Genomic DNA, 15,471 nt, shown 5'->3' on the forward strand with positions numbered 1-15,471 from the left:
AAACACACAAGGGATTTGGTAACTACTACTACACAATGTAACACCAAAGAGGACTCCAGTGGCCGCAAAGAGTGTGCTACAGTCCTAGTCTGGTTTTTTGCGGCTTACAACTCGGGGCATTACTGGCAAATAGCAAATGGACGACAACAAAATGCATTAAATACCAAATGCCGTATGAGGCCTAACGAAGCGACATAGGATGGGGGGTGGATAAATCCACATACTAGTGGTGCAATGAATTTAAAATAACAATTTAAAATGTTTGTTGCGGAAATTATATTTACATATATTGATGAATAAAAGAACGTATAGAATTGCACGCAGTATTTGCATAGGGAAAACCGCACTAAAGGAAAACGAAGTTACTTTTCGGAAAACCGTGCCACACGAAAAACAAATATGTAAGTTGAAAACTAAGGATCGACTGTTTGTACAACACCATGTCTATGTATAATAAAGGCAAGTCAAAAATGAAGGATCTGGAAACCATTGAGGCTTATACGAGGGTTGTCTTTTATATCTCGAGATTAGAGAACACAAAAATATGTAAAAAGGCGTTAAGTTCGGCCGGCCCGAACTTTGGATACCCACCACCTCGGGTATATATGTAAACCACCTTTCGTCAAAATCCGGTGAAAAACCTTAAATCGAAAGATCGGTCTGTATGGCAGCTATATTCTAATCTGTACCGATCTGGACCATATTGAAGAAGGATGGCGAAGGGCCTAACACAACTCACTGTCCCAAATTTCAGCAAAATCGGATAATGTGACTTTTATGGACCTAAGACCCTACATCGTAGGATCGGTCTATATGACAGCTATATCCAAATTGACGAAGGATGTCGAAGGGCCTAACAAAACTCAGATTCCCAAATTTCAGCAAAATCGGATAATAAATGTGGCTTTTATGGGCCTAAGTCCCTAAATCGGCTGATCGGACTATATTTAGCGCAGCCATCTTTCTAGGCCTAGAGATGAAGCCTCTTGAAAACAAAACAAGTAGAAGCGTGCTAAGTTCGACCAGGCCGAATCTTATATACCCTCCACCATGTATCGCATTTGTCGAGTTCTTTTCCCGGCATCTCTTCTTAGGCAAAACAAGTAAGAGCGTGCTAAGTTCGGCCGGGCCGAATCTTATATACCCTCCACCATTGATCGCATTTGTCGAGTTCTATGCGCGGTATCTCTTTTTAGACAAACATAGAATATTGAATGAGAACTGTTATGCAATTGGCGCTATATGAAATTATAGTCCGATTCGGACCATACATAAATGCTAAAAATTGTACAAGTCATTGTGTAATATTTCAGTTCACTCGGATAAGAATTGCGTCTTGTAGGGGCTCAAGAAGCAAAATCGGCAGATAGGTTTATATGGGAGCTGTATCAAGCTATTGATCGATTCAGACCATATTAGACACGAATGTTGAAGCTCATGAGAGAACCCGTTATACAAAATTTCAGCCAAATCGTATACTCTAGAAGTCAAGATCCCAGATCGGTTTATATGACAGCTATACCAGATTATGAACCGATTTAAGTCATACATAGAACAGTTGTTGAAAATGATACCGAAACACCACGTGCAAAATTTCATTAAAATCGGATGAGAATTGCGCCCTCTAGAGGTTCAAGAAGTCAAGACCCAAGATCGGTTTATATAGCAGCTATATCAAAACATCGACCGATGTAAACCATACTTAACGTAGTTTTTAGAAGTGATACCAAAACACTACGTGCTAAATTTCAATAAAATAGAATAAGAATTACGCCCTCTAGAGGCTCAAGAAGTCAAGACCCAAGATCGGTTTATATGGCAGCTATATCAAAACATGGACCGATTTGGCCCATTTACAATACCAACCGACTTACCCTAACAAAAAGTATTTGTGCAAAATTTCAAGCGGCTAGCCTTACTCCTTCGAAAAATAGTGTGCTTTCGACAGACAGACGGACAGAAGGACGGACGGACATGGCTAGATCGACTTAAAATTACATGACAATCAAGAATAGATATAATTTATGTGGTCTAAGACGCATATTTCGGGGTGTTACAAACAGAATGACGAAATTAGTATACCCCCATCCCACGGTGAAGGGTATAAAAAGGATAAAAGAAAAGATTTGTTCTGCTATTAGAGCGATATCAAGATATGGTCCGGTTCGGGCCACAAATTAATTATAAGTTGGAGAAGTTGTAAAATGTCAGCCAATTTGAATAAGAATTTCGCCCTGTGGGGGCTCAAGAAGTAAATAGAGAGATCGATTTAAATGGGAGCTCTATGAGGCTATAGACCGATACAGACCATAATAAACACGTATGTTGATGGTCATGAGAGGATCCGTCGTACAAAATTTCAGCAAATCGGATAAGAATTGCGCCCTCTAGAGGCTCAAGAAATCAAGACCCAAAAACGGGTTATATGGCAGCTGTATCAAGTTATAGACCGATTTGGACCATACTTGGCACAATTTTTGGATATCATAACAAAACACGTCGTGCAAAATGCATTCCAATCGGATAAGAATTGCGCCCTCTAGAGGCTCAAGAAGTCAAGACCCAAGATCGGTTTATATGGCAGCTATATCAGGTTATAGACCGATTTGAACCATAATTGGCACATTTTTTGGATATCATAACAAAACACGTCGTGCAAAATTTCACTCCATTTATCCCACCCTTACTTACTATACTTGTGAAATTAATTTTTCTACTACAAAATTTTAAGTACTTAAAAAATAGTTCGTTTTATTGTTCAGCATCGACATTAATCCTCACCGCAATACTTCCAGCCTTTGGCATGAGAAAGTACTAAAAATGCATATGCATGCCAAATACCAACAAGCAAAAAAAAGGGAAATAAAATGGTCATTTCCAGTTATTTCAATAATCACAAAACCACAAATTTACTAAAGTATCAACCAGTCAAACGACCAACTCACCAATGGCATTTCCAACCATTGACCACTCAGTCTTCCACAAGAGCGAGCAAACTATCCACAAACGGTAGCACTGGCAGCAGATGTCCTGAGTCCTGATTCGAACGGGTGAAATATAATAACAAGGCCACAAAAACAAATCCTGAACAAAACCACTGCCAAACAAACAGAATTGAGTAAAACTTTATTACAATTTCCATTGCAGGAAAATAGAAAAAAAAAAATATTGGCCAGTGTACAGCGAGGACAAGAGGGGACAAATTTTAAATACAGTGCATACCAGTAATAAATAGAAGAGATTTGTAGACAGTAGAAAAATAAATGTTTAAAGCAGGCAAAACCTTTTTAAGCTCATGATCAGAAGGTCTAATACCATTCATAGTTCCAAGCTTAAGCGAAAACGAGTGATAAAGAGGATTGAACTTCTTCAACACCATAATCAGAAGATGGGTCTACATGCCAACTGTACTCAAAATAGTCGAATCTACTTAGGACTTCAAGTCCTTAAAAAGGGAGATCGGTTTTTAAGGATACTACACAAAGATATATTCCATCTATCAGTCTTGTAGAAGTACACTATCTTCTTAACAAACATAGTAATCTAGAAATTTTGCCCACATTATGCTTAGCAATGTAAGTTCCAGGTTAAGAAAATAGACAATCAAAGTCAAATGGTTCACCCTTTATAAAAACGAATGAAAATCTTAAGGTTAAGTAAGGTTATGTTTGCAATGGTTATGTTATGTAAGGTAAGGTTAGTCATTACGCATTTCACTTAGACAACTTTTTGTCCATCTAGTTTGACCAGAGAAACAAACCAGCGAAGATGCCTTCTACTAAAAAAGGAAATCTTTGTGTCCTTTACTAAAGACGTCGTAACCGTTTCTGAAAAGTCATTAATTGCCACCTTTTATCGGATGTTTTCCAATCTGACAGGGAATCTTTAATTCTTCGCACTTAACCGCATAATCTCAGGGCATTGGGCCGCATAATCTTAAGGCATTCGCAGCCTACATATTAAAACCATCTGTCATCCGTTTACCTTCAAGCCACAGATTTCAGCCCCTCTTGAATATTTTCGGAATTTTCTATGCTTGCATGGAATATCTATGAGGTCCGGTACCCCATACAGGTCAATTTACTTTTAGAACTCAGAACGGTTTAGAATTCAGAACAACATTCTCCTGAAACGATTGCCTTAGACATTACACACTACGGCGGTTAGGCCATCTTCTCAATATGCAAAAGCAAATTTTGCCCAAGAACAGGGGCAAACTTCTCAGTTTAAGCTCAATGATAAGGGGCCTCCTTTTTATAGCCGAGTCCTAACGGCGTGCCACAGTGCGACACCTTTTTGAATAAAAGTTTTACATGGCATAGTACCTCACAAATGTTGGCGGCATTAGGAGGGTAAAACCATCGCTGAAAATTTTTTCGTCATTCTGTTTGTAACTAATCGAAATATTCGTTTATGTCGATCTAGCCATGCCCGTCCGTCTGTCTGTCTATCGAAAGCACGCTCACTTTCGAAGCAGTAAAGCTAGCCGCTTGAAATTTTGCTCAAATACTTCTAATGGGCCATATCGGTCCATATTTTGATATATTGTAGCTGCCATATAAACCGATCTTGGTTATTGACTTCTTCAGCCTCTAGAGTGCGCAATTCTTATCCGATTGGAATGAAATTTGCACGACGTGTTTTGTTATGATATCCAACAACTGTGCCAAGTATGGTTCAAATCGGTCCACAAGCTGATATAGCTGTCATATAAACCGATCTTGGGTCTTGACTTCTTGAGCCTCTAGAGGGCGCAATTCTTATCCGATTTGAAAGAATTTTTGCACGAAGTATTTTGTGATGATATCCAACAACTGTTCCAGGTATGATTCAAATCGGTTCATAACCTGATATAGCTGCCATATAAACAGATCTTGGGTCTTGACTTCTTGAGCCTCTAGAGGGCGCAATTCTTATCCAATTGGTATGCACGATGTGTTTTGTTATGATATCCAACAACTCTCTCAAGAATGGTTCAAATCGGTCCATAATCTGATATGGCTGTCATATAAACAGATCTGGGGACATGACCTTTTGAGCTTCTAGAGGGCGCAATTCCTATCCGATTTGGCTGAAATTGTGCATGACGTATTTTATTCTTACTTCCAACAACTGTGTCAAATAAGGTTCAAATCGGTTCATAACCTGATATAGCGGCCATATAAACCGATCTCGGATCTTGACTTCTTGAGCCTATAGAGGTCGCAATTATTGTCCGATTTGCCTGAAATTTTGTACGTCGGATTCTCTCGTGACCATCAACATACGTGATTATTATGGTCTGAATTGGTCTATAGCCTGATACAGCTCCCATATAAATCGTTCTCTCTATTTAACTTCTTGAGCCGCCAAAGGGCGCAATTCTTATTCGAATTGGCTGACATTTTACACAAGTCTCCAACATATAATTTAACTGTGGTCCGCACCGGACCATATCTTGATATTGCTCTAATAGCAGAGCAAATCTTTTCTTAATTCCTTTTTTGCCTTAGAAGAGATGCCGGGAAAAGAATTCGACAAATGCGATCCATGGTGGAGGGTATATAAGATTCGGCCCGGCCGAACTTAGCACGCTTTTTCTTGTTCTTATGGTCTCGCCAGGATTCGAACCCAGGCGTTCAGCGTCATAGGCGGACATCCTAACGTCTGCGCTAGGAAGCTAGGAACCTCTGCGGGGAGGAAGGTAGGCGGGGAGGAAGGTAGGCGGGGAGGAAGGTAGGCGGGGAGGAAGGTAGGCGGGGAGGAAGGTAGGCGGGGAGAAAGGTAGGCGGGGAGCAAGGTAGGCGGGGAGGAAGGTAGGCGGGGAGGAAGGTAGGCAGGGAGGAAGGTAGGCAGGGAGGAAGGTAGCCGGGGAGGAAGGTAGCCGGGGAGGAAGGTAGGCGGGGTAGACGGGTGATGCGAAGGGACGAAGGATGGATGGATGAGCTGTAAGTAGGCTGCATCAAGCTGAGTCGGTGAGCTGAAGATGGTTGGACCATGAAGTTTCGGAGCTGGTCGTGAAGGGATGGATGTTGAGCATTAGTAGGCTGTATCGAGCTAAGTCGGTGAGCTGAAGATGGCTGGATCATGAAGTCATGCAACTGGTCGAGTGGGTGTGTGTGATTTTCTGATGTTTTGAAAGTTTTAACACGGTGCCGATGTTAATCCTTGTGACTAACATGTTGTATACCGTGTGTGTGAATGTTTCGGTGGTACTCCTGTTTTGACTCAGACTTGTGCCGAGTCATTTCGGATTATGTCACCTATTTTCTGAATGGCGTGTTGCGGTATTTGAACCCAAGAGTTCTTGGCTACTCTGAGCTACGGTGGTCCCATGCGGTATGAGGTATTGCAACATGGTTAGGACAATGGCAATAGCGATGAATGAAATAAATATAAAGCTTCCTTAACCCAAAGGCAGTATTCGCGTCAATTACCAACGATGATGAGACCTTTTGAGTGTAGGATTATACAATATTTAGCGCGTTAGATTGTGTTGTCCTCAGTGCAGCAATGATTCCATTGAGTTTTGAGCAGCGGTTGGATTTTTGAAATAACCTACACAAGAACACAATACTTTGTAGCGGTATAGGTCAACCAACTGTACGGACAGTTCGGTCGGACCGAATCTTATATACCCTCCACCATGGGTCGTATTTGTCAAGTTCTTTGGCCGATATCTTTTTACAGACAAACAAATGATAATGGTTAAGAATTTTTATGCTATTTCAGCTATACCAAGTTATGAACCGATTGGGAACCAACGTTGGAGACCAACGTGGAATTCAATGCGCAAAGTTTCAGTCAAACTGGAAAGGAATTGCGCTCTATAGCGGCTCAAGAAATAAAATTGGGGAATCTGTTTATATAGGAGCTATACCAGGTAATGGACAGATTCAGGGCATATTTATGTTTAAGGTCGCACAAGAAGTGGAATTCGTTGTGCAAAATTTCAGCCAAATCGGATAAGAATTGCCCCCTCTAGAGGCTCAAGAAGTATAATAGGGAGATCGGATTATTTGGGAGCTATATAAAGTTATGAACGGACTTAGGCCATACTTGGCGCAGTTGACGGCTAAACCAAAACAAAAATTTCAGCCAAATCAGATAATAGTTTTGCCCTCTACCGGATCAAGAAGTCAAGATCCGAGACCGGTTCATATGGGAGCTATATGAGGTTAAGAGCCGATTTAGACCATACTTGGCAGATTTATTGAAAGTCAAGTCATAAAACTCGAGGTGCTAAATTTCAGCCAAATCGGTTTATATCGCAGCTATACCAAAACATGGCCCACTTGCAATCCCCGCTGGCTATACTCATGCACCTAGCTATACTCATGTGAAAATTGGCGCGCTTTCGATAGAGAGACGGACGGACGGACATGGCTAAATCGACTGTAAATATCAAGACAATCAACAATACAGTGGCCTCCCAAAAGCTTTATTTTTCAACCGATTTCGCTGAAATTTGAATCAATGAATAGTTTCAGGCCTCTCAACTTCTAATCTCAATATGGTTCAGATCGGACTACATTTAGATGTAGCTGCCATATACCGATCTTCCGATAAACCGACCGATCTCCCGATAAAGGGTCTGAAGCCCATAAAAGCCCTATTTATTGCCCAATTTCGCTTGAAACAGTGGGTAGTTTCAGGTCTCCCGACATCCGTCCCAAATATGGTTTGGATCGGACTATATTTAGATAAAGCTGCCATATAGACCAATCTCCTGATAAAGGGTCTGAAGCCCATAAGCCTTTTTTATCCAATTTTGCTGAAATTTGGAACGGTGAGTCGTTTTAGGCCACCCGCCATCCGACCAAAATATGGTAAAAATAGGACGGTATTTAGATATAGCTGTCATATAGACCGATATGCCGGTTAAGGGTCTGAAACAGTGACTTATATTTATAAGACCACTCAATATCCGTATCGAATTTGGGTGCATAAGTTATCCAATTCTCACCGGATTGTGGCGAAGGGGGTTTTACATATATACCCGAGGTGGTGGCTATACAAAGTTCGGCCCGGCCTAACTTAATGCCTTTTTACTTGTTTTGCTACATTTTTGTTATTTCGAAATTTTAATTTATAAACAAATCACACCCAAACCACTGTGCAAGAGAAACTTGCAAAATATTGTCACCAACAAAACCAGATAAAAGTTTTCAACTAGCATTTGATTTGTGTTCTTCATTCCTTTGCAGTTCCATTGGATATTAAACCATGTCAGGCGGCTACACTCACACAGCAACAGCAACAACAACAACTCCTGCTACAAACCAATGCTCATCACCTTCATCAAAATCCCCAACAGCAACACAACAACTCTTTAATGTCCATGAACGGAAATGAAAGAATGTTAACAACGGCAACAACAGCAGCAGCAAGTACTTCCGCCTCACCAGCAGCAAATGCAGGACCATCTACAGCAAACCAAACGAATGGAAATTCTTCGTCGCAACACCAGCAGCAGCAGCAGCACTCTCTCACTCGCTCACTTCATCAGCAATGTGCCAATGGAGCTGGAACAACGGCACTACAGCACAATGGAGTTGGAGGAGCTGGCCCGGAAACACTTAATGACAATATGACAAGCAACAACAGCAATACAACAGCCACAACAACAAGTGGAACTACAAACAATTTGGAGGCATCACTTACATCGCAACACCAGCAACAGTCACTGACGTGTACGACACTTGTCAACGGAAGTTGTAGCAACAGTCACAATACCAATGACAATGGTGGTTGTAGTCACACAACAGCAACAGCAACAGCAACAGCAACGATTGCAGCCACAAGTATCAGTGGCAACAATTCACGGACGAATGACAACAAATCTTCAACAAATCCTTGTGGACCAGGACCTCCAGCCCAGCAACAGCTCCACATAGCATTGCACCAGCATCAGCAGCAACAACAACAACAACACCAACAAGCCTTAAATATTCTTCAAAGCTCAGCCAACCGTTTAACATTAACCGAATGCAATTTGAACAGTCTCAATAGCATGAGCTGCCCCAACAACAACCATAACAACAACAACAATGGCCACATTAATGGCAACAATTGTGCCAACTCCAATAATCATGCCCTCGAAACTGCTTTGGCCTTGCAACAGCACTTGCTGCAACACCACCATCAGCATTCGCATCACCATCAATTGCACAATGGCTCTTTGACCCCCTCCGCATTGGGTGTAATCGATGCCCTGTGTCCGGCCGTAGCCCTGCCATTGCTTTCCTCAAATGCTTCAGCTGCCTCCGTCTCCTGCTCCACACCGAATTCCAATTCATTGTCACCCATGGCCTGTGGCTATTGTTGCCAACCAATTTGTGATCGCTACATAATGCGTGTCGTCGACACTTCATTCCACGAGAGCTGCCTTAAATGTGCAACATGTTCGTTGCATTTGGTGCATTCCTGCTTTAGTAGGGAGGGCAAACTCTACTGTCGCATAGACTATGAAAGGTGAGTGAGTTCCACAACGGGTAATCCACAACGCCTAAGGGTATGCTAGCAATCCTTTGACATGAACTCGGCAAATTATCTAGTAGTCCTTTTGTTGGGTTTCAATTTAAAAGTCTATTGCCAATAGGCAATTAAATGGCAGAATTAAGGCAAAACGGAATTCGTTAAAAAGAGTTCAATGTTCAATGAACAAAACTATGATTATGTCACTAAAAATCAGATTATGGAAATGTTCACAAATGTCTGTTATAAGAAAATGAGTTATTGGGTTGCCCAAAAAGTAATTGCGGTTTTTTCATATAGTCGGCATTGACAAATTTTTTCACAGCTTGTGACTCTGTAATTGCATTCTTTCTTCTGTCAGTTATCAGCTGTTACTTTTAGCTTGCTTTAGAAAAAAAGTGTAAAAAAAGTATATTTGATTAAAGTTCATTCTAAGTTTTATTAAAAATGCATTTACTTTCTTTAAAAAAATCCGCAATTACTTTTTGGGCAACACAATAGATTGGTCTGAGCACTTTCATTTTAACTCATAACTGAAAGGAAGCCACGGTGTCGCAGAGGTTTGCATGTCCGCTGAGCGCCTCGGTTCAAACCTTGGCATGAACATCCGAAAAAAATTTTCAGCTGTGGTTATCCCATTACTACTGCTGACGACATTTGTGAGGTATAAAGCAGTCCGAACGGACGCGGTATAAAAAAGAAGGTCCTTTATAATTGAGTTTTCCCCTGATCCTTGTTCATGGAAAAAATTATTATAACTAAACAATGCACAGAATAATTCTTCATCCAAAGGTTGGTAAGGACAACGGTAAAATAGAATCGTGCTGACTGATTTTTTATACCTTACACCATAGGATATATTTCAGCCAAATCGGATAATAATTGCGCCCTCTAGTGGCTCAATAAATCAAGATCCCATATAGGTTTATATGGCAGATATATCAGGTTATGGACCAATTTGAACTATTCTTAGCGCAGTTGTTGAAAGTCATAGCAAAACACCACGTGCAAAATTCCAGCTAAATCGGATAATAATTGCGCCCTCTAGTGGTTGAAGAAGCCAAGACCCCAGATAGGTTAATACGATAGCTATATCAGATAATAGACCGATTTGAACCATACTCAGCACAGTTGTTGAAAGGCGAAACAAAACACCTTAGGCAGAATTTCACTCAAATTAGATAAGAATTGCGCCCTCTGGTGGCTCAAGAAGTCAAGACCGAAGATCGGTTTATATGGCAGCTATACCAAAACATAGACTAATATGGCCCATTTACAATCGCAACCGACCTACACAAATAAGAAGTATTTGTGCAAAATTTCAAGCGTCTAGCTTTTCTCCTTTGAAAGTTGGTTGGTTGCGACAGACGAACGGACAGACATGGCTAGATCGTCTTAAAATGTCAAGACGAGCAAGAATATGTGTACTTTATGGGGTCTTAGACGAATTTTTCGACGTGTTACAAACGGAATGGCGAAATAAGCGTACCCCCATTTTATGGTAGAGGGTATGTTAATATCTGCAAGCCTAGACCAGCAGGCCGACTGCTTAAAAATTTGTTGTGGCAGCTGTGTAAAAATGTCTCCCTAAAAAGATGTCTGTTCAAATTCGGCTATCACAAGTAAAAAGGCATACGGCCGGGCCGAACTTTTGATACCCACCACCTCGGGTATATATGTAAACCCCCTTTCGTCACAATCCGATGAAAATTGGATAACTTATGCACCCAAATTCGGCACGGACATTAAGTGGTCTTATAAATATAAGTCACTGTTAAATCTTATATATGAATCCTTTCAGACCCTTTATCGGAAAATCGGACTGTATGGTAGCTATATTTAATTATAGTCCGATCTGAACCATATTTGAATCAGATGTGGGGAGGCCTAAAACTATTCACTGTTTAAAATTTTACCAAAAAACGGATGAAAAATTAAGTTTTTATGAACATTAGACCCTTTATCGGAAAATTGGTCTATATGGCAGCTATATCTAACTATAGTCCGATCTGAAACATACTTGGGTCCTATGTTAGGAGGCCTAAAACTACTCATCGTTTTAAATTTCAGCGAAATCGGATAAAAAATTAAGCTTTTATGGGCTTCAGACCCTTTATCGGCAGATCGGTCTATATGGTAGCTATATCTAAATATAGTCCGATCCAAACCTTATTAGGGACGGATGTCGGGAGACTTAGAACTACTAACTGTTTTAAATTTCGGCAAAATCGGATAAAAAATTTAGCCCTTATGGGCTTCAGACCCTTTATCGGCAGATCGGTCTATATGGCAGCTATATCTAAATATAGTCCGATCTGAACTATATTTATGTTCGAAGTTGAGAATCCTGAAACAACTCACCGTTTTAAATTTCAGCGAAATCGGTTAAAAAAGAAAACTTTTATGGGCTTCAGACCCTTTATCGGGAGTTCGGTCCATGTGGCAGCTATATCTAAGAATAGTCCGATCTGAACCATATGTGAATCAAATGTCGGGAAGCCTTAAACTATTCATTGTTTAAAATTTTCCCAAAAACGGATAAAAAATTAAGTTTTTATGGGCATTAGACCCTTTATCGGAAAATCGGTTTATATAGCAGCTATATCCAAATATGATCTGATTTAGTGGCTCAAGAAGTCAAGATCCAAGATAGGTTTATACGGCAGCTATATCAGGTTATGGACCGATTTGAACCATATTTAGTACAGTTGTTGGAAATCGTAGCGAAACTCGTCGTGCAAAATTTCAGCCAAATCGGACATGAATTGCGTCCTATAGAAGCTCAAGAAGTCAAGACCCCAGACCGGTTTATATGAAGGCTATACCAGGTTATGGAACTAGACTTAACACAGTTGTTGGAAGTGATACCAAAACAAGTCGGGCAAAATTTCAGGCAAATCTAATAGGAATTCTGCCCTCTAGTGACTCAAAAAGTCAAGATCCAAGATCGGTTTATGCGGCAGCTATATCGGGTTATGAACCGATTTGAACCATACTTAGCACAGTTGTTGGAAATCATATACCAAATCGGACATGAATTGCACCCTCTATAAGCTCAAGAAGTCAAGACCCAAAATCGGTTTATATGGCAGTTATATCAAAACGTGGACCGATATGGCCCATTTACAAATCCAACCGACCTACACTAATAAGAAGTATTTTTGCAATATTTCAAGCGGCTAGCTTTACTCCTTCGAAAGTTAGCTTGCTTTCGACAGACAGACAGACGGACGGATGGACGGACGGACGGATGGACGGACGGATAGACGGACGGATGGACGGACGGATGGACGGACGGATGGACGGACGGATGGATGGACGGACGGATGGACGGACGGATGGACGGACGGACGGACGGACGGACGGACGGACGGACGGACGGACGGACGGACGGACGGACGGACGGACGGATGGACGGACGGATGGACGGACGGACGGACGGACGGACGGACATTGCTAGATCGACATAAAATGTCACAATGATCAAGAATATATATTCTTTATGGGGTCTCAGGCCACCGTACCGCAGAGGTTAGCATGTCCGCCTACGACGCTGATCGCCTGGGTTCGAATCCTGGCGAGACCATCAGAAACAATTTTCAGCGGTGGTTTTCCCCCCTAATGCTGGCAACATTTGTGAGGTACTATGCCATGTTGAACTTCTCTCCAAAGAAATGTCGCACTGCTATACCCCCCTCGAACTCGGCTATAAAAAGGAAGCCCCTTATCATTGAGCTTAAAAACTTGAATCGGACTGCTCTTATTGATATGTGAGAAGTTTGCCCCTGTTCCTTAGTGGAATGTTAATGGGCAAACTTTGCATTTGCATGGGGTCTCTGACGAATATTTCGGTTAGTTACAAACAGAATGACGAAATTATTTAGTATACCCCCATCCTATGGTGGAGGATAAAAGAAGGTTGCATACAAATACACTGTGAATAAAACTTTATGGAAATTTAGTCAAGCCCCAAGATGTTAATGCTGCAATTTTGTTAATATTGTCATATGTGTGTATTTGCTTAAAACGCAATTCCTCTAATATTTTAATTGACACCACACAAAACAGATCTCTTTCGAAAAAAGTTTCTTTTTTTAAATTTCATTTTTTTTTTTACATGGCTACAAAAGGCTCTTTTTGCGTAATCGTTGCCTTGGATGCGGTCATAAAATTGCCGCCGACGAGCTGGTGATGAGGACACTCGAGAACGTTTTCCATTTAAAGTGTTTCGCTTGCGTGGTATGTGGTGCCATACTGAAGAAGGGTGAGCAGTATGTCGTGAAACAGGGCCAACTGTTTTGTCGCTTCGATTATGAGAAGGAGGTGGAAATGTTGCAAGGATACGGTGAGTAAGAGTAAGCACACCAACAGACACCCACCCGCCCCTACATCCCATGAGCCAGTGCGATAGACACCAATGCAAGCCACAATAAATAAAATGTTAAACGCTCAAACATCCGCCCAAGGAATGTGCTACAACAAACATTTTATTTATTGTCTGTCGTGGTGTATCTTTAAGCAAATCTGTAATAAATATTTAAAATTTTTATTTCATTTTATTCGCTGCTATGCCTTCAATTACATGCCTGCTTCCCCACCCTTCCCCCTCCCATTTCAATGGGCTAACAGATTTCTATGGCGATGATTTGTTTGCCCCAAAAATGGATGGCCGCCGTGGCCCCAAGAGGCCGCGCACCATACTCAATACCCAACAGAGAAGAGCCTTCAAGGCATCCTTTGAAGTGTCGCCCAAACCCTGTCGCAAAGTCAGAGAAAACCTGGCCAAGGAGACGGGATTAAGTTTAAGGATTGTACAGGTAAGCAGGGACGGATGGTGGCACTACCTAGCTAGGCCAATTTATTTTAATAATAATTTATTAATGGAAACAATTTTCCCAATCTCATGGTCGCATACAGGTCTGGTTCCAAAATCAACGAGCCAAAGTAAAGAAGATACAGAAGAAGGCCAAACTGGATGGCAGCCATCCCAAGGGCACCAGTGACTCGCCGGATTCTCAAGAGTCCGACAATAGCAACATGACCAAAATCAAAGATGAGGCCCATAGCGATACAGAGTCCATGATGGATTCGCCCTATGCAACGGCATCATCAGCGGATACCATGGCCAAATTGAGGACTTGTATTAAAGATGAGAACGATGGTCCTCCCTTCAATTGTATAGAAACTAATAAAGGTAAGATTGCCATAAAGTGAAACAAAAACAAACACAAAAACTCTCAAGGAAAACATTTTGATAACCCCCCCCCCCCCGCCACCTTTGCATTTGCAGAAAATTGTAATAAAACCAATGAGCCCATACTCAATACAATATTGGGTTTGAGCTACTCGACATTCCAGCAATTAATGGGGCCTTTTACGCAGACATCTATGATCAACCCCATAGATCGTTTGTACAGCATGCAGAATTCCTATTTTCGTCCGGATGAGTTAGGCTACAGTGAAGGGGTGGGTGCCGGCGTCGCAGTGGGAGCACCAGGTACCAGTGGTGTTGGCCCCAATATGAATGCAGCCCTGGCCATGGGCCCTCTAGGCCACAAAGAGATTACAGATAATTAATTATTTTCCATTAATTTTTAAATAGTTCTTAAGGTGCTCTTTAAGATCGCTAGTTAAGAGTGAGGCGTTGATCCAAAACGAATCAAAATTAGAATTTGTAAAAAAATTTAATGAAAATAATTTAATGTTTGAGATAAATAATTTAAATGTTAAAAAAAAAATTTAGGAAATCTAAATGAAAATGAAACAAAAAAATAAAAACGAATGTGTAACAAAACCAGAGCCAAGACTAAATTGAATACACGTTAATGAAGTGGTGAGTGCATACACATTGCTAGAGTTAAGATAAACAATTTTTGATTGCCTTAAAATTTCGATGCATTCAAACTAATTAAAACTTTTCAATTAAGAATCTTTTGGGAGCTGACAAAAAAAAATTAGCAATAATTTTCAACCAATACATTTAAGTTAGCGAAGCTTCGCCGATAGACCTAACAC

General features: G+C 41.0%; 1 protein-coding gene across 3 annotated transcripts in view; it reads left to right on the forward strand.

The window, feature by feature from the left end:
* The window catches only part of LOC106095828 (uncharacterized), a 31,658-nt gene extending 16,565 nt beyond the window's left edge, over nt 1-15,093 (forward strand). For all 3 annotated transcript variants that reach the window (XM_059371016.1, XM_059371014.1, XM_059371015.1), the window contains 5 exons: nt 8,187-9,453; nt 13,587-13,801; nt 14,086-14,273; nt 14,374-14,650; nt 14,747-15,093. In XM_059371016.1, the coding sequence (XP_059226999.1) occupies nt 8,187-9,453; nt 13,587-13,801; nt 14,086-14,273; nt 14,374-14,650; nt 14,747-15,033 (2,234 nt within the window). In that variant the 3' untranslated portion in view covers nt 15,034-15,093. The remainder of the gene's footprint in view (nt 1-8,186; nt 9,454-13,586; nt 13,802-14,085; nt 14,274-14,373; nt 14,651-14,746) is intronic.
* Nucleotides 15,094-15,471: the final 378 nt, after the last annotated feature.

The sequence above is a fragment of the Stomoxys calcitrans genome, chromosome 1 (assembly GCF_963082655.1).
Source record: "Stomoxys calcitrans chromosome 1, idStoCalc2.1, whole genome shotgun sequence".
NCBI classification, from domain to species: domain Eukaryota; kingdom Metazoa; phylum Arthropoda; class Insecta; order Diptera; family Muscidae; genus Stomoxys; species Stomoxys calcitrans.